This window comes from Saccopteryx leptura, chromosome 3 (assembly GCF_036850995.1).
Source record: "Saccopteryx leptura isolate mSacLep1 chromosome 3, mSacLep1_pri_phased_curated, whole genome shotgun sequence".
Classification (NCBI taxonomy): Eukaryota; Metazoa; Chordata; class Mammalia; order Chiroptera; family Emballonuridae; genus Saccopteryx; species Saccopteryx leptura.
Window position 1 is genome coordinate 348,926,362 of NC_089505.1, and position 20,888 is coordinate 348,947,249.

Sequence of the window (20,888 nt, forward strand, 5' to 3'; positions counted from 1 at the left end):
CCCTTATCATTGAGGTTTGGAGTCAGAAAATAAGTTTCAAATTCGGTCCCTACTTCACCTCTTACCACAGATACGTTATGTCACTCTAAAAAGAACTGTTTTACTTCTCTAAGACTCAGTTTATTCATTTGTAAATTCTGAGAGTTACTTTTCCACCAGTTTGCTCTCAGGATTACATTAAATGTGTATTTAAATTATCCAACATGAATGGAACCTGACAAACAGAAAGCATTAAGTAAATGATAACCATATCAGAATTTGGGGTTGTTTAGCTAAAAGATGAGTAAGTTGAACAGTTATTTACAGTTTTAAATTATTTTTGTAAGTAGTTTTCAAAAAAGAAAGACTAATAAAAGAATAATTGACATCCCATTTATTGTAGTGGACAGAACTAAAATATCTGTAGTAAGAAAAATGTCCTATAAAATATGGTAGATATATCGGTTTTGGGGAGTGGTGATATGTGATATCAAGTTCCTAGAGAGATCAAGTGACTATTCATCTTACCTTTTCTTTACAATGGAGTTGGTTTATACCATTTTCCTAGCACAATTATTAATAATGTCCTGATTTGAATGGTAAAAATATATTCTATTGAGTTAGAGCAGAAATGTCATATGCAAATTATGTTTATGACTGCATATCAACAGATTTTATCTTTACCCCTTCCTAAGTAGAAATTAGTATACCTTCCATATTATTTCACAATTTAAAAATATATTTTATTTTATTTTATTTATTTATTTATTTATTTATTTATTTATTTATTTATTTATTTTACAGAGACAGAGAGAGAGTCAGAGAGAGGGATAGATAGAGACAGACAGACAGGAACAGAGAGAGATGAGAAGCTTCAATCATCAGTTTTTTGTTGTGGCACTTTAGTTGTTCATTGATTCTTTTCTCATATGTGCCTTGACCCTGGACCTTCAGCAGACCGAGTAACCCCTTGCTTGAGCCAGCGACCTTGGGTTCAAGCTGGTGAGTTTGCTCAAACCAGATGAGTCGCACTCAAGCTGGCGACCTCGGGGTCTCGAACCTGGGTCCTTCTGCATCCCAGTTCAACGCTTTATCCACTGCACCACCACCTGGTCAGGCTAGAAATATATTTTATTTTAATGAACTATGAACTAATATGTTAAATCTGTGTAAATATGGTAAAATGTGTTTTGAAAGTTAAGACTAAAAATTACTGATATATGTAACTTCTTTGCAGGTATGGTAAGATGTGTCATTAAAAATAAATTTTATAAATTAAAAACATATATGTTATATGTGTGCATATGCACAGTCAGGTCTTCTCCATAAAAAGTGAAAAACTCAGATTAAAATAAAAATAAAATTTTGCTTATTTTTTTGTTTTCTAAACATCTTCCTTTTATTTTCTAAATCACATACCAATAAAACTTTAATGATAAAGAACACATTAGAAGTGTTTGTTAATTTTAGATTAAGATTTACCACTCTTCTTTTAATATAATAGCATGTACTGATAATTAAAAAAAGAAAACTTCCAGATATGCTCTTGAGACAGAGAAGAAAGCAACTTTCCAACTGTCTATATTTTACACATTTATAAAATCTTATAAGAACTAAGTCTCCATAGCAATCCTGAAATACTATATGATTCTAAACTATTTTTTTATTATTTAGAAAATATTTGTCTGTCTCATGTAACTCAGCAGGGCAAAAAACCCATGAATTATTGTATATTATATTAATCAATTTAAACTGGATATAGTATTGCAAAAATAAACCTTGAAACAATAAGATTTCGGGCTAACCCTGCATTGGTAAAAGACTGGGGAAATCATTTATTTTATATTTCTAAAAATATTTATAACTAATAGAGGGGAAAAAACACATTTATTCACTAATGCCTATTTTCTAATTCTTTTGATGCCAAAGTAAAATATGTCCCAAAATTTCAGCTCGGTGATCCTTTAAAGACATGCAAATTCTTTACATGTTGACATAGAAATATTTACATAAACTTTTTAAAATAAAAATATTTATTTCAATAATTCATTAATAAGAGCATTTAAATTCTGTTATTAGAAATATGATGTATATTTCATCTATGTAAGTCAATGAGTGAGGAAACATTCCAGCTAATAAACACAAAATATTTTTCATAGATAGCAGCATACCTCAACTGCATCATATATCCACTCTAATTTACTTATGTAGGTACATTATAACTAATAAAGTAATTAAAATTAATGTACAACTACTGGATTTGATATAGAAACACTGAAAGATGCAAGATAACTAATTTTGATATAAAGTATGTATAATCACAAAGCATACAAATTTGCATACTCACCAATACAGGTTGGTAAAGAATCATTCCATTGGGCTAAAGAATTGGGCACTGTGTCACACCTAATTGCAATCGATCCATGGAGAATATATCCTGGATTACATTCAAAGAGAACCAAAGAACCGACTGCAAATTCATTGCCAATCCTTCTTCCAAATCTTGGTTCAGGCACAGAACTGCACTGTGTGGAACTTGTTCTAGGAACAGCTGCATACAAACAATTATTGATTTCAACTTCATACTTGGTAGAGAAATACAGATTTCAAAATGTAACTATTTAAAAAGTTTTCAGAGAAATCACTTCTCATCAAAATTTCCATTAAAAATTTCAATTCATTTCTAAAAGTTTTAAAATTAATACAAAATAAATTATAATTAAAATGGATATTGTCATCAATATTTTTTAGTTAAAAACATATTGCTTTGATCTTTTAAACATCAACTATTTTTTCAATTTTTATTTTATCAAACTCTCACTAATATTACAAAGTACTTTTGAGTTATGGATTTCAATTTAAAGGATAATAATTGAATGATATATTTTTTCCTTTTTAAACTGGGATTCTGAGTTCAAAAAATATGTGCCAGATTATATGAGGTAATGTTACAACTTTTTTCAATAGTTGTTCCTTATAAACATTGTTTTGAAAAAGCAAATGTAAAACCTTTTAAATTTCATAGCATATTTACAAACTTAGTTGTTTAAAACATGTTATAGATGAAGACTTGAACTACAGTCAGGCTAAGTAGTCAGACAGATTAACAACAATAGATGTTTATCTTTTAATAATCATACAATATCAACTTTGAAGTTGCATTTAGAATTACGGTTATGTCTTTTACTTGTGACTCTTTTTGGTTTAATAAAATAGAATGATAACAGGATGTTTTTTCTTTTTAAAACACATACAGATGGATTAAAGAGTTTGACAACAGCCCAAAAAATGATATGATGAATTCCAAATTCATTGATTCTTATTATGTGACGTAAATAACTGTAACTTAATTTTAATAGTGCCTTTTAAAAATTCATAATACCTCACATTGTTTACAGAGATAATTCTATGGATAATGAAACAGTATAATAGTATAACCAGTCTTATAAATGGAATATAAGGGCTCAATAAAAATATCAAATCACAAATGATTATAAATTTCTTAGAAAGTTAAAAATACATTTAAGAATACTACATGATTGTATGTAACTAAAACAAAATATTTTAAATGAAATCTCAATTTAGTTTAATGATAATGTGGAATACTGTCTATAAGAGGTGATAAAAATCGTGTAAAACAATGTTCAATTGCACAAAAATATATAATAGCCATGAAGAACATTTGAATTCTCTTGAGAGAATGAGAAACTAAAATTTTAGAATGGAGTAATGATTTCCTTGGCATGTCTAAGTACATCAGCACAAAATTTTGTACAGTTCAATTTAGAGTCTAAACTATGATAAAATAGAGTATGTCCAAAGTAAAGAATTGTCAGTTAAAAATAAATGTTTTAAAAACAACACGTTGGAAGAAAGGAAAGTCAAACAATTAACTTGATAATGACGCTGAAAGCAATAGGTATTTTTTTACTTTGGTCAAGGGAATAGTGCTTTAGTGATGGGGAAGGAACAGGGCAAAACTGTTAAAATGAAAACAACTTTTATCTCTCCTATACAATTATGAGAATCTGATCATTCAATAATAACTCTGAACACAGATGGAAACTCATATCATTCCTTAGTGTGTTTCTAGGCTACCGGGTCACTTACCTTGATAAACAAAGTGAAATCCCTTAGCTGTTATTGGTCCAACTGAAGTAAATCGAATTGTGATCTGATTACCTGAACTCAGTGGAAGTGATTCTCCTACTCAACAAAACAAACACTAAGATATCATAAATAGTTTCATTCAGTAAACCTAACACATTACATTAATTTACACTGTCATCTGAAAATGTGAATCTATGTTCTATCAAATTACTATATTCTACCACTACAATATATTTTCTTTGGGTTGAGCTAAAATTGCAACTTTTGTACTGTCAGGCTTTAATTACATTGTAATACTTATTGCTTCATTATTTAAAGAATCTTTAAATATTTTATATTACATTAAATACCATAGACTCAGTGACTAAATACTGTATTCACTCGATTACAATTCTAGCAAATAGTTGGTTATATTTTTTCAAGCATTTGATTTACTATTGTGTTTCTACTCTTTTTTTTGGTTTAAATAATGAGTAATTCTATTTTCAGTTTACTTTATCTCTAGTATGGATGATATAAATCTCAACTTTCACTACAATATCAATCAAAGGCAGTCTTTAATCAATAACTGATGCATGGCAGTTCTATTAAAGGATACCTGAATGGGATCCTGAGAGGGAAGATAACAGAGCAGATTGCTGAGTTGGCCCATCATACACCTCAACAACATCGTGGAGTGATGTCTGGAAAAATACAAACTGGCCAAACACCACTGATCAACAGGAACCAGGAGAAGCAAACAAATCACCAACCATCCAAAAACAAAAACAGAAAAACAAAAAACAAAATAGAAAGAGGAGGAGAGAGAGAACAAAGGATTACAACATAATACTCATCTTTTTTTCCTACCTCTAAAAAAAGGATAGGTGCCAATTGGTTGACATGCCTGACAAGTGTATTTCAGGTCATAAAAGTAATGACCGTGGCCTAAACACAGTAAAATTTTAAGAGGACTATTTTTAAAAAAATAATGAAATGGATAGAACATTTAATTTAGATCAGAAATCATAAGGTTGGTGATTAATGCTTTAAAATTACTGCTTTTTTATTTTCCCATTGGTGGTTTGGGTCTTATCACTTTGTGACTCTCCTTTCTTTTTCTAATATTCTTCTCCTCTTTGACATGAGATAGCTAGTTTTAATTTGGGGAAATTTTTTTTATTGATTTTTTTTCTTTATTTTTCCTTTTTTAAATTTTTTCTTAAGTGAGAAGTTGGGGGGTAGAGAGATAGACTCCAGCATGTGCCCCAACCAGGATATACCCTGCAAGCCAACTAGGGAGCAATGCCCTGCCCATTTCGGGCATTGCTCCATTTCTCCACAACTGAGCTATTTTAGCACCTGAGGCAAGGCCATCGAGCCATCCTCAGTGCCTGGGACCAACTTGTTCCAACCAAGCCATCGCTATAGGAGGTAAAGAGAGAGAGAAGGGAAGGGGGGGGGGTGGAGAAGCAGACAGTTGCTTCTCCTGTGTGCCCTGATGGAGAATCAAACCCAGGACATCCACATGCCAGGCCAACGCTCTACCACTGAGCCAACTGGCCAGGGCTAGATTGATTTTAAAATCCTGTCCCATCATGAATAATCATTTCACTGAAAAAATATCAGCAACTTATTTTCAGGTACAGTGTTTAAATCACATTTTAAGTTAAAAGTGATTTCTAAACATTTATTTTTAATCTCTGTCCAAGTAAAGAAAAAGTAGTATTTACAATTCCTAGGCAATTGAGATATTATGAAATTTTACGAAGTGACTGCTTTTTCATGGTAAGTACAGATCTGAAGTACTTAGCAAGGGAGTTTTATAATTGCCTTTGTTTTATTCCATTTTATACTTTTTCTTAAATTATGCACTAAATTTATTTGCAGAAACTACCCAAACTTTAAATTAAAAGACCCTGTTCCAGAACAGAGATCACTTTGTGTTTAAAAAAAAGGAAATTAATAATAAAAATTATTATTAAAACATTTGTTAGATAAAAAAATATCATGGGGGTTTAAAAGCATGATTTTTTAAAAATTAATAATGTAAAAGCAAGGTAGCTTGTATAAATTCAAAATCACATTACTGTAATTAAACTTAAAAGTTCTTCATATTTTACATTTTAAATCAAGGTTATGAACTCTCTTTGATGGTTCTAAGAAGACATCATTCATAACATGCTGATGCTTGCATATGAACACATACACAGATACTGTATACAAAGCTGTACTTATGTTATTGGCCTGCTAAAAAAATAAGCTGGTAATCTCAGTCCAGTTCTTTGTGGGGTAAAAGATGATGGAGCTGCTTTGAACAATTCCTGAACACCGAAATGCTAATTTTATAAATAATCCTCCTTAAAACATATTCTAGAAGTCATGAAAGCAAATTTACTACATTTCTCTTAAATCATATATATGTAGTCAATTATTTTAATAGTTTTCAAGTCATAGAAAACATTTTTAATTTAGGCCTTCTTAAAAGATCCATATGTGGACCAAATCCCAAGCTATTTCAAAAAACACTACAAAAGATATGAAGAAAATTTTTGTTTTCTGTTTTTCCATTTGTTTAGATTGGTGGGTGAATGATTTGCTTTCAAATGTTTTTAACAAAAGAGAAACCGACTCATAGATACAGAGAACAGACTGACAGCTGTCAGAGGAATGAGGGTTGGGGGCTGGGTGAAAATGGTAAAGGGATTAGGCAGAGGAAAAGATTTACAGACAAAGACAACAATGTGCGGATTGCAGGAGAGAGAGGCGGCTTGGGAGAGGTGGAGGGGGCTGAGTGGGGATAGATAGTGATGGAGGGGACCTGACTTGGGGTGGTGAACGCACAGTGCAGTGTTCGGATGGTGTGTATGGAGCTGTACACCTGAAAACTCTTTGATTTTATTAACCAATGTCATCCCAATCAATTCAATAAAAAATAAATAACAAAAGAATAAAAAACACAACAGGTTCTATTATGATGCAGTCACTGCCATTGTCTTTCCATATGCAGGAAATAATCACAGGAACTTTTCTAAATCAAGTACACTGCGCAACAAAGATCTTGACAGATAACACTGGTTCTCTATATCATTTTGGGAGTCAGAAAAAACACCACATTAAGATTCAACATCCTTTACTGTTTATGCCTAAGTACCTCAGATTTTCATTAGCAAGTATACACCATGTCCAAGCAAATTGTTGCATTTACAAACAATATCTAAAACAACCAAAATACACACTGATCCAAGAGCTTTTTCTAAGGAAAAACAAACAACCTACCTTTTTCTTTTTTGTAGGTCTCTTGTTCAATTGTTATTTCTCTACAGATAAACCAGAGTTTCCTATAATCTGAAAATCGGATATGTAGGCTATGACTTTTAACAATATTGCCATTAATTCCATTTATTTCCAGTATGTTAACTAAAAAAAAACTATGTGACATGCCCTTTTGAGTAAAACATGTAATTTATTTTAATAATTCTGAAGTGAGGTTAAGAAAAATTAAGAAATGTAAGGGGTTAGGGAGGAGAGTGTCCAAGCCACCTCATAAAGCAATCAGTAAGTTACTTTTCTTTAACTATGACCTAACTTAACTTTGTATTAACATGACCAAAGGAAATTTTATTTTATTATTTTTATTTTCTTGTTTTCATATAACTACTGTTTTTATTTATTTAAGTGTGATTGGTATGCAATATTAGTTATATTAATTACAGGTGTATAATATAGTGATTTGATATTTTTATACCTCACAATGTGATCACACCACTAAGTCTAGTCATCATCTGGCACCATACAAACCTATAACAATATTATTGCCTATATTTCTCTTCACTTTATTCACCCATCTCCCTAAACCCTCTTCCCTTGGCCAATGAAAATGTTAAATTAAAAATAGTTCTTATGAAATAAAAATGTTATTCTGAGAGGATACAGAATCATTACATCAAAGATAAAATATTAAAATACATTTTAAATACATTTTTTGTAGTATGAAGAATAAGAACATTTGCATAGTAAATCTGTTTTTTACACATTATCAGGTTAACTATTGTCTAAATGAGCTGATATATTATAATTCTGAACCAAAGCCCCCTTTTCAGCCAGAAATCTCAAGAATTAAATGGTAACCCTTGCGTTTGCTTCACCATTCTGTCTTTAAATGTCTTCATTTACTTATTTTTCTTATATGCAGATAGCAGTAGACCTTCTGCTTGTAAAATATTGTGAGTGGCCAACTGTACCATTTGTGTGTTTGAGAATGATGTCTGAAAAAATTGTGAAAGACTTCAAGGAGCCCTAAAGATAACTGGATATTGTTTTTTGGTAAGCAAGATTTATCTAGCATGTTCTCTGACTTACCTGTGTTTATTTGGGCTGTGGTAAAGGCAACAGATTACTGTTTAATGGACAAGTCTGTTTTGAACATATTTGTAAATTCATTTTATCTATTATCTATCTATCTATTGATCTATCATCTATCATCTTTAGTTATTTGAATTCTCACTCAAAACACTGTAACATATTATTGGTTCCCTCATTAATTCATGTCTTCAATAAAAAAATGTATAATGTCTATTTTTTATTTATATTGAAGTCATGATTACATCCTCTTTAAAACAAAAATAAACAAAAACATTTTAACACTGATCTAGATGTTAAAGAACTTAGGGGCTAGAACATGCTTCTATTTCTAAATCTGTAACTCCCTCAGCCTGGGCTGATTATGCCTTCTGGAATTATTAGCATCACTCTACCTTCTATTTCTTAGTTTCCAACAGAGTTACTTAATTCTACACATCTAGCTCCAGGTTGCTTTCCCTTTCTCTGGAGTTGTGCATGTGGATATGAAAAGCACTTTGCTCTTAGGCTGTTAGAGTAGGCTGTCAACACTAAGCTGTTTCTTAAGAGAAACAACATTTTAAAGGATTTTTTTCTTCTTTAAGTGTATAACATGTAAAAACATTATAACATTTTTGTTAAAAAAGCCATTTTTATAACATTATATGTGTTACTGCAAGCTAAAAAATGATAAAAAAAAAAAAAAAAAAAAAAAAAGGAAAGCCTAGTAAGAAAAAGAAAAAAAAACTTTGATTCCTGGCCAGGGCACACAGGAGAGGCGCCCATCTGCTTCTCCATCCCTCCCCCTCTCCTTCCTCTCTGTCTCTCTCTCTCTGTCTCTCTCTTCCCCTCCCGCAGCCAAGGCTCCATTGGAGCAAAAGATGGCCCGGGCGCTGGGGATGGCTCCTTGGCCTCTGCCCCAGGCGCTAGAGTGGCTCTGGTCGCGACAGAGCGACGCCCTGGATGGGCAGAGCATCGCCCCCTGGTGGGCATGCCGGGTGGATCCGGTCCGGCGCATGCGGGAGTCTGTCTGACTGCTTCCCCGTTAACAGCTTCAGAAAAATACAAAAAATAAACCCAAAAACAAAACAAAACAAAAAAAAAAACACATAAAATCGCCCAACAAATAAGACTATGCATATAATCTATTACACTTAAAATTAGTTATGAGCCTCTTAGTTACTATATATTTTATTCTAGAATAGAATTTATTAATTTAACTAATATTTGTTGATTCTGTCTTATGATGTACCAGGAACTGAGCTAACTGCTAGAGTTAAAAAGGTAACTAATACATAATAAAAGGTCCCTGTTCTTAGAACCCATTAATTGTGTGTAATCATTCAGGTAGAAACTTATCTCTCTACCATTCTTCTCTACCAGTCTCTAATGGGCAACATTTGGGGGAAGTCCAGTTGCGTTTTATGAAAATTTATAATTTAGATTTTTAAAAAATCATTAAAAAATCTGATCAAGTCACATAAATAGAGAAAACCTTTAATTTAAATAGTTTTGGTAGAATTTTTATCCTGACTTAAAAATTTTTTCTGGTTCATTTGCCTACATCTGTGATGGTGAACCTTTTTATAAAAAACACCCACTTTTGCAGTGCTGGTCAACCTGGTCCCTCCCACCCACTAGTGGGCATTCCAGCTTTCATGGTGGGCCAATCCGGTGCCATTTGGTTGCTCTGGTACTGTCTTATCTGTAGTAGAAAGTTAGGCAGGCAGGAGCAGAGTAGTAAAGAGAGGCCAGGCATGGAAGGTCACCAAGCTCTGGGTGCCTGGCCATTAACAATTATAGGGTGGGACCTTGCCCCCACCATGACCTTTCTTCCTTTAGTCTATTACTAATCATGCAATTTAGATTCCCTGCCATTTTTTAAACTGCTTTTTTATTTATTGATTTGAGAGAGAGAGAGAGGGAGAGAGAGACAAAGAGTAAAAGAGAGAGACATTAATTAATTTTTCCAATTATTTATGCATTCATTGGTTACTTCTTGTATTTATCTTGACATCCTGACAGAAGATTGAATCCATTATCTTGGTATAGTAGAATGAAACTATAACCACTGATCTAACTGGCCAGAGCCCCTGGCCTTTCATGCATTTTGGACTCTCCCCTGACCTTTCCTCCACTAGCATGTCATTAGTCATGTGGCAAACCCCCTTAGAGGAGGAACAAATGGGCTGCAGAGTAACCTCACATGACAGAGCCTCTTCAGGTCTGTTGACTGCAGAGACAAAGTTTTGATCAAACTAGAGATAATATCTGGACCTCAGTTTTGTTTCAGTTCCAAGCTCAGAAAAGTGGCAAGTCCAGGCAAGGTGACAACATGGCTGGCATCAAGAAAAGCTGCAAGGAGTAATGACCCCCCTCCTCTAGACTGACCAATCAGTAGAGACCATGATCCTGAAAAGACAGACCTGGAAAAGTGGATCAATATTATATTATGATGCTCCACTGGGTTATCCCCTAAGGTCCTTAACTTTAGAGAGGGAGTAAAAATTCTCAGGATGGAAGATGCCGTTCTTTCTCTCTCTCTGTCTCTGTCTCTCTCTCTGTCTCTCTCTCTCTGTCTCTCTCTCTCTCTCTCTCTGTCTCTTGCACACTTTCCTCTTTTCCCGTCTCCTTCTCAGGCATGGTCTCTCTGGAGCACAACCATGCCTTTCCTCTTTCTTCCTTCTCCAAGTGCCTTACCTTTGCCTTTCTTTCTCCTAAGCTTCAAAGACTCCTCTTCTGCCTTCATTACTTGTTTCTTTAGCCCACACAGCCCAATGGGCTCACTTCTTCCACAGCTTACTTCCTCTACCTCTGTGACTTTCTAAATAAATGTTTGCTTGCATTTGAGTCTTGGCACTGAAATCTTTCTTAGGCAAAACACAGGTACTAAGATTTCTGGACCACTCTTTAGTAATATTCTGGTGTTCTTTCACCACAACATATCTATCTACTCTTCTTTGTAGATAAAGCAAGACTTATTTGACAACTAATTTTAACAACATCATACACATACCAGACAAAAAGAAAGGGTTCTCTTTAATAGAAAGTGTTGCATAGTATAAATTTTTATTTAAATAAATTTCAAAGAGTACTTGTTTTCTAGTCTACACCACACTCTATCAAATCCTTAATCCTTTGTTCATATTCACTTAACTCTTAACTTTGCCCATTCTGCTTAATTTAGCCAAAACAAATGTAAATCAATAAATGATGGGAGAGTTCTTGGGATGCCAAAAATAAGCTCCTGGGTACTTGTATGGTTAAATTTTTATTTTTTTAAATAAGTAATTTTTAAATCTTTATTGAATTTATCAGAGTGATATTGATTAATCAAATGATATAGGTTTCTGGTGCACAATTTTATAAAACCTCATTTGTATATTGTATCCTGTATTCACCACCCCAAGTCAAGTTTTCTTCCATCACCATTTACCCCCTCTTTATCCTTTCTTACCCACCCTCCTACTCCCTTTCCCAATGTTAATCACCATACTGTTGTCTTCCTGTGAGGGTTTTTTTCTTTTACTTTATCCTTTCACCCTTTTTACCCAGCCCCACAAACCCCCTCACCTCTGAAAGCTGTCATTCTGTTATCTGTCTTTATGAGTCTGTTTCTATTTTAAACTTTGTTAGTTTAATTTGTTCATGAGATTCCACATATAAGACTTAGCATAATACTTTCCAGGTTCATCCATGCTGTCTCAAAAGGTAAGAATCACTTCATTTTTTAGCCAAGTAGTGTAGATGTACCACAGCTTTTTATCCACTCATCTACTGATAGACATTTGGGCTGCTTCCAAATCTTGGCTATTGTAAATAATGCTGCGATGAATATGGGGGTGTATATATTGCTTCAAATTGGTGTTTTGGGTTCCTTTGGATATATTTCAGAAGAGAAATTGCTGGGTCATAAGGCAGTTTCATTTTTAATTTTTGAGGTAACTTCATACTGTTTTCATAGTGGTTGTACCAAACTGCATTCCCACCAACAGTGCATGAGGGATCCCTTTTCTCCACATCCTTGCAAACACTTGTTTATTGATTTATTGATGATTGGCTTTCTGACAGGTATGAGGTGATATTTCATTGTAATTTTAATTTGTGTTTCTCTGATACTTAGTGAGATTGAGCATCTTTTTATATGTCTATTTCCCACTTTAGTTAAATTTTTAGAATACTCTCTGCAGACCAACAGTCACTCTGAAAGTTTCATTATGGAAAATGTATACCTGTAGTGTGGTATAAAGCACTAAATGTTTCAGTGCCCAGAGAGCTGTGGATCTTTTTTTTTTTTTTTTTTACAATATAAACATAGACTAGAGAAGTTAAAAGTTCCCTTTTCCACTAAATTCTATTCTGGAATATTGCTGAAATGTTTTAGCAGGGCCTAAGCAAGTCAGGGACTTTTGGAAACTACATTTGATTCTTATGCCATCAAAATAGTTAGCATACTTTACAGAGGTTTACTGATTTAGTAATTAATTAACTTTAAATGAGGTAATAAAACAAACATGAACATGATTACTATAATTCAGTGATCAAATTGGAGTTACTGAATAAAAAATAAAAATTGAGTTTATTCAAATAAAGAAGGGTTTCAATTTTGTTTGTTTCAGAAGGATATAATTCACAGAGTATCTAAATGGCACAGTAGTCTGAGAAGGGGAAAAAGAAATCTCTGAACTAATCTAAAACTTCTGTGGAAGATGGTGATTGATTAAGTTAAGATTAGAATGTCTAAGTTTATGGTGAATTCAGGTCTGATTCAAACTTGCTCTAATGTAAAAGGTTCAAATTTGGTTAAGAATTCTAGTAGGTCTCTCTGGGCAGTGGTAGTTCCACTAGTCAGATTGGTGCTGCTTTACTAATTATAATAACAAGATACTAAAATGGCAAGTTTTCTTTGCTCTAGGACAGAATGGATAAAGCAGTTTAAAGATTTTCAACATCTCCTGCTGAGCAAATTTAAAAGGATTAATGCTTTCAAGTTACTATTCATGAGTCTGAAATGCCCTGATACATTACTACCTAATAAAGAGTGAAGGATTCAGATTCTGGAATTAGGTTTTTTTTAGGATTGAACCCAGGATATACTACACAAGTTACTTTACCTTTCCATGCCACAATTTCCTCATCAATAAATTAGGGATAGCCAGATCAGGCAGTGGCAGAGTGGATAGAGCATCGGACTGGGATGCACAGGACCCAGGTTCAAGAACCCGAGGTCACCAGCTTGAGCATGGGCTCATCTGGTTTGAGCAAAGCTCACCAGCTTGGACCCAAGGTTGCTGGCTTGAGCAAGGGGTTACTCAGTCTGCTGATGGCCCACAGTCAAGGCACATATGAGAAAGCAATCAATGAACAACGTAGGTATTGCAACAAAAAACTGATAATTAATGCTTCTCATCTCTCTTTGTTCCTGTCTGTCTGTCCCCATTTATCCCTTTCTCTGACTCTCTCTGTGACTGTAAAAAATAAATAAAGAAAGAAATAATAAATTAGGGATAATAAGTAAGTCTAACCTAAAAGGACTGACATGAATAGTACATAAATTAATACTTGTAAAACACTTGGGGGGAGACCTGAAGATGGCAGTGGAGTAGGCAGATGCACAGACTCCCAGCTCACACCACCAAACTGGATTACAAATTAATTTAGGAGCAATCAATGTGAAAAACCAACTCTGGACTACAAGAACAGCTCTCAAAAACCAAGGAGTAAAGAAGAAGCCACACTGAGCCTGGTAGGGAGCGCCAAGGAGGGGTGAGTCTCTCCTGCTTACAGGAACAAAGGGGTTGTGAGGCTGAGAGCCCAGAAAGGCTCTCATTCCAAGGAAGAAAGTAATAAATATCGCTCACAGCCACTTGCCTGCCTGGGGACCTGGGAACGAGGTGTGTTGAAAGGGCTGGCTAGTTTTCCAAAAGAAAAGGGGGGAGAGAGAGACAGATGGTGACTGGCAGAGGAATGCATGGGATGATCTGAGAAGCTGACTCATCCAGTGCTGGAGGTGGCCATAGCTGAGGGAGGGGTTGATTCTTCCACATAACACAAGACAAGTCTTTCCAGGTCATCCATCTCAAGATATCTCTCCAGCTCCAATCAGCGCAAGAAGACACAGCTGAAAACAAGAAGTGGGGAGGAAGGGCAATATCTCAGGAGATCTGAGATACACCTCCCCCTACTGAAGGAGCAAAAGCCCCCCCCCAAGAGTAATTGGCAGATCAGGCCTTCAGAGTCTCAGATTACACTCACCACATTCCTGGATACAGTTTCAAATAAGCCCCCTGCAGAGATCAGTAAACAAGACAACCTAGGAGATAACTCAGAAGAAAACAAAGAAATCAAGACTTCAAAGCAGCTCTACTAGAAAAGCCAAACTTGACAGTGGATTACAAACAACAGCTGATGCCAACCCAAGAAGACCTAGAAATAGCACAACTGAAAACTGGAAGCAGACAACAAGCCTAGACTCAACCAGCCCTAAAAACAACACACCCAAACACAAAGACATAATAAGAAGACAGAGAAGTGCAATCCAAATGAAACCACAAGAGAAATCTCCATAAAAGGAACTGAATGATATGGAAATAACCAAACAGCCGGATGCAGAGTTTAGAATAATGATTGTTAGGATGCTTATGGATCTTAGAACAATGGATGGTCATTACAAACACCTAAATAAAGAGATAGCAAGTATAAAAAAGGACATTGAAATATTAAAAAAGAATCAGTCAGAGGTGACAAATACAATATCAGAAATGAAGACCACAATGGAAGGAATTAAAAGCAGGATGGATGAAGCTGAGGATGGAATCAGTGATTTGGAGGACAAGATGAACAAAGGCATGGAAGCAGAGAAGAAAAAAAGAAAAGAGACTCAAAAAGTCCTAGGAAACTCTGAGAGAGCTCTGTGACAACATGAAGAGAAATAACATCCACATCATAGGGGTTCCTGAAGAAGAAGAGAAAGAACAAGGGAAAGAAACTTTATTGAGTCAAATCATAGCTGAAAACTTCCCTAAATTGATGCAAGGAAGGGTCTCACAAGTTCAAGAAGCACAGAGAACTCCATTAAAGAGAAACCCAAAAAGACCTACACCAAGACACATCATAATTATAATATCAAAGCTAAGCAATAAAGAAAAAATATTAAAAGCTGCTAGAGAAAAGAAGGCTATCACCTACAAAGGAGCCCCCATAAGGATGACTTCTGATTTCTCAACAGAAATACTTGAGGCCAGAAGGGAATGGAAAGAAATATTCAAAGTAATGCAGAACAAGAGCCAACAACCAAGACTACATCATCCAGCAAGGCAATTATTTAAAATTGAAGGAGAAATTAAAAGCTTCCCAGACAAAAAAAAAACAACAAAAAAAAAAACAAAAAAAAACAAAACTCAAGGAATTCATTACAACCAAACCAATGCTGCAGGAAATGTTAAGGGGCCTTTTTTAAACAGATCAAAGTGGGAAAAGACCACAGCAAAAGAGGAATACAGCTTTAAAGAATAAAATGGCAATAAACAACTACATATCAATAATAACCTTAAAGGTAAATGGATTAAAATATCCAATCAAAAGACTTAGGGTAGCTGCTTGGATAAGAAAACAGGACCCGTACATATGCTGTCTACAAGAGAAACACCTTAAAATAAAAGATGCACATAGACTGAAGGTAAAAGGATGGAAAAAAACATTTCATGCAAATGGAAATGAAAAAAAATCTGGGGTAACAATACTTTATCAGACAAAATGGACATTAAAACAAAGACTATAGTAAGAGATAAAGAAGGTCACTACATAATGAAAAAGGGAGCAATCCAACAGGAAGATATAACCATCATAAATATCTATGCATCTAATATAGGAGCACCTAAATATAGAAAGCAAACTTTGATGGATATAAAGGGCAAGATCAACAGCAAGACTATAATAGTAGGAGATTTCAATACCCCACTAACATCACTAGATAGATCCTCAAGAAAGAAAATTAACAAAGAAACAGCAGAATTAAAGGACACACTAGATCAACTTGATTTAATAGATATCTTTGGAACCTTTCACCCTAAGGCAGCAGAATATATATTCTTTTCAAGTGCTAATGGTACATTCTCTAAGATAGACCACATGTTAGGACACAGAAGTGGTCTCAACAAATTTAAGAAGATTGAAATCATATCAAGCATTTTCTCTGATAACAATTGCATGAAACTAGAAATCAACCACAACAGAAAAACTGAAAAATACTCAAACACATGGAAACTAAATAGCACGTTATTAAATAATGAATAGGTTAACAGTGAAATCAAAGAAGAAATAAAAAAATTCCTAGAAAGAAATGATAATGAGCAAACAACTCAAAACTTATGGGACACAGCAAAAGCAGTCCTGAGAGGGAAGTTCATAGCAATACATGTATTCCTTAAGAAGCTTGAAAAAGCTTAAATAAACAACCTAATCCTGGCCCTGGCCGGTTGGCTCAGTGGTAGAGCATCGGCCTGGCATGCAGAAGTCCCGGGTTCGATTCCCGCCCAGGGCACACAGGAGAGGTGCCCATCTGCTTCTCCACCCCTCCCCCTCTCCTTCCTCTCTGTCTCTCTCTTTCCCTTCTGCAGCCGAGGCTCCATTGGAGCAAAAGATGGCCCGGGCACTGGGGATGGCTCCTTGGCCTCTGCCCCAGGCGCTAGAGTGTCTCTGGTCGCAACAGAGCAATGCCCCGGATGGGCAGAGCATCGCCCCCTGGTGGGTGTGCCGGGTGGATCCCGGTCGGGCGCATGCGGGAGTCTGTCTGACTGCCTCCCCGTTTCCAGCTTCAGAAAAATCCAACCCCCCTCCAAAAAAAAAACCTAATCCTTCATCTAAAAGAACTAGAAAAAGAACAGCAAGTAAGGCCTTTTCCTTTCCTAGAAGAAAGGAAATAATAAAGATCAGAGCAGAAATAAATGACATAGAAGCTAAAGAAACAGTACGGAGGATCAATGAAACCAAGAGCTGGTTCTTTGAAAGGTTAAACAAGATCGATGAACCTTTAAAAAGATTCACCAAGAAAGAAGAGAGAGGACTCAAATAAATAAAATTAGAAATGAGAGTGGAGAAATAATAACCGACACAACAGAAATACAAAATATTGTAAGAAAATACTATGAAGAACTGTATGCCAAAAAATTAAACAACCTAGGTGAAATGGACAAATTCCTTGAAATATATAATCTTCCAAAAATCAATCTGGAAGAATCAGAAAACCTAAACAGACTGATTACAACAAAAGAGATTGAAACAGTTATCAAAAAGCTCCCAAAAAACAGGCCCTGGCCAGTTGGCTCAGTGGTAGAGTGTCAGCCTGGCGTGCGGGAGTCCCGGGTTCAATTCCTGGCCAGGGCACACAGGAGAAGTGCCCATCTGCTTCTCCACCCCTCCCCCTCTACTTCCTCTCTGTCTCTCTCTTCCCCTCCCGCAGCAAAGACTCCATTGGAGCAAAGATGGCCCGGGTGCTGAGGATGGCCTCTATGGCCTCTGCTTCAGGCGCTAGAATGGCTCTGGATGCAACAGAGCAACGGCCCAGATGGGCGGATCATTGCTCTCTGGTGGGCATGCTGGGTGGATCCCCATCGGGCGCATGCAGGAGTCTGTCTGACTGCCTCCCCATTTCCAACTTCAGAAAAATACAAAAAAAAAAAAAGTTCCCATAAAACAAAAGTCCTGGGCCCGATGGCTTCACTGGTGAATTCTACCAAATATTCAAAGAAGAACTAACTCCTATCCTTCTCAAGCTATTTCAAAAAATTCAGGAAGAAAGAACACTTCCAAGTTCCTTTTATGAGCCGAGCGTAATTCTGATTCCAAAACCAGGCAAAGACAACACAAAGAAAGAATATTATAGGCCAATATCCCTGATGAATTTAGATCACATAATCCTCAACAAAATGTTAGCAAACCGATCCAGCAATACATGAAAAAAATCATACATTATGATCAAGTAGGATTTATTCTGGGGAGGCAAGTATGGTACAACATTCGTAAATCAATGTGATTCACCACATAAACAAAGGAAGGAGAAAAACAACATGATAATTTCAATAGATGCAGAAAAAGCAGTTGATAAAATCCAGCACCCATTTATGATCAAAACTCTTATCAAAGTGGGAATACAGGGAACATATCTCATCATGATAAAGGCCATCTATGACAAACTCACAGCCAACATTATATTTCATGGAAAAAATTAAAAGCAATTCCCCTAAAATCAGGAACAAGGCAGGGGTGCCCCCTTTCACCACTCTTATACAACATAGTACTGGATGTCCTAGCTACAGCAATCAGACAAGAAGAAGAAATAAAATGCATCCAAATTGGAAAAGAAGAGTTAAAACTATCATTATTTGCAGATGATATGATACTGTATATAAAAAACCCTAAAGTCTCAGTCAAAAACTACTGGACCTAATAAACGAATTCAGTAAGGTGGCAGGATATAAAATTAATACACAAAAATCACAGGCATTTTATACACTAACAATGAACTGTCAGAAAGAGAAATTAAGGAAACAATCCCCTTCACTATTGCAACCAAAAAAATAAAGTACCTAGGAGTAAATTTAACCAAGGAGGTTAAAGACTTGTATTCAGAAAATTATAAAACATTGATAAAAGAAATCAAGGAAGACACAAACAAGTGGAATCATTTACCATGCTCATGGTTAGGAAGAATAAACATCATTAAAATGTCTATATTACCCAAAGCAATTTATAAATTCAATGCAATACCAATGACATACTTCAAATATATAGAACACATATTCCAAAAATTTATATGGAACCAGAAAAGAACACGAATAACCTCAGCAATTTTGAAAAAGAAGAATAAAGGGGGAGGTATCACACTTCCTGATATCAAGTCATACTACAAGGCCATTCATTGTACTCAAAACAGCTTGGTACTGGCATAAGAACAGGCATATAGCTCAATGGAACAGAACAGAGAACCCAGAAATAAACCCATATCTTTATGGACAATTGATATTTGACAAAGGAGGTAAGAGCATACAGTGGTGTTGGGAAAACTGGACAGCCACCTGCAAAAAAAGGAAACTAGACCACCAACTTACACCACGCACAGAAATAAACTCAAAATGGATAAAAAACTTAAATGTAAATCGTGAAACCATAAGTATCCTAGAAGAAAACTTAAGCAGTAAGCTCACCGACATCTATTGCAGCAATATCTTTGCTGATTTATCTCCACAGGCAAATTAAATAAAAGACAGGATAAACAAATGGGACTATATCAATCTAAAAAGATTTTGCACAGCTAACAACAATATGAACAGAATAAAAAGACAAACCACACAATGGGAGAACATATTCGACAAACATCTGATAAGGAATAACCAAAATTTATAAAGAATTTGTAAAACCAGGAAAAAAAACAATCCAATAAAAAAATGGGCACAAGAAATGAATAGACACTTCTCCAAAGAGTATATACAGATGGCCAATAGGCAAATGAAAAAATGTTTAACATCACTAATCATTAGAGAAATGCAAATTAAAACCACAATGAGATACCACCTCATAACAGTCAAAATGGTGCTCAGTAATGAAACAACACAGGATGGGTGCTGGCGAGGATGTGGAGAAAGGGGAACCCTCCTGCAGAATGCAGACTGGTGCAGCCACAGTGGAAAACAGTATAGAAATTCCTCAAAAAATTAGAAATGAAACTTCCCTTTGACCCAGCCATCCCCCTTATAGGAATATATCCCAACGACACCATGTCGTTGAAAAAAAGAACTGAAAAAAAGAAATGCACTCCCATATTTATGGCAGCATTGTTCACAATAGCTAAGATCTGGAAACAGCCCAAGTGTCCGTCAGTGGACAAGTGGATTAAATAGCGGTGGTACATATATATATACAATGGAATACTATGGTGCTATGAAAAATAAGGAAGTATTACCTTTTGCAACAATATGGAGGGATCTGGAACTATTATGTTGAGTGATATAAGCCAAGCAGAGATAGAAAAATATCATATGACCTCACTCATTTGAAGAATCCAAGGAATAATGAGACAGAGGAGGGATCAAAGGGACCAGAGGAAAAGAGGACAGAGGGAAAGGGGATGATAAGATGGGATAAACCTGAAGGGAAGGGGGGAGGGCGCTTTAAGGAGGGAGGCAAGGGAGATGTTGAGGGGAATAGAAGGGAGGGGGATGCATTTGGAGTGACCCTAGAATCTATGTAAACACAATTAATTAAATTAAAAAATATAAAGAAAAAAAACACTTTGAAGGGTGCCTACAATATAGTGATAGTTACTATTACTAATAACTCAGCTGTTGTTATGTAGTAGGGAATAAATATACATATTATATTGCTGATTTGCTGATATTAGTCTGATTGGCTATAAAATATAGCTAAATAAGAATGTACTAACAGAATAAGCTTATAAGAGAATATCTGTAAAATGTTAAAAT

General features: G+C 35.2%; 1 protein-coding gene across 3 annotated transcripts in view; it reads right to left on the bottom strand.

Annotated features, from left to right (window-relative positions):
• The window catches only part of CSMD3 (CUB and Sushi multiple domains 3), a 1,231,016-nt gene that overhangs the window by 176,946 nt on the left and 1,033,182 nt on the right, over nt 1-20,888 (bottom strand). For 2 of the 3 annotated variants that reach the window (XM_066379370.1, XM_066379369.1), the window contains 3 exons: nt 4,688-4,801; nt 4,090-4,185; nt 2,327-2,530 (listed from right to left, as the gene is read on the bottom strand). In XM_066379370.1, coding sequence (XP_066235467.1) covers nt 2,327-2,530; nt 4,090-4,185; nt 4,688-4,801 — 414 coding nt within the window. The remainder of the gene's footprint in view (nt 1-2,326; nt 2,531-4,089; nt 4,186-4,687; nt 4,802-20,888) is intronic. The other variant, XM_066379371.1, reaches the window with a different exon arrangement.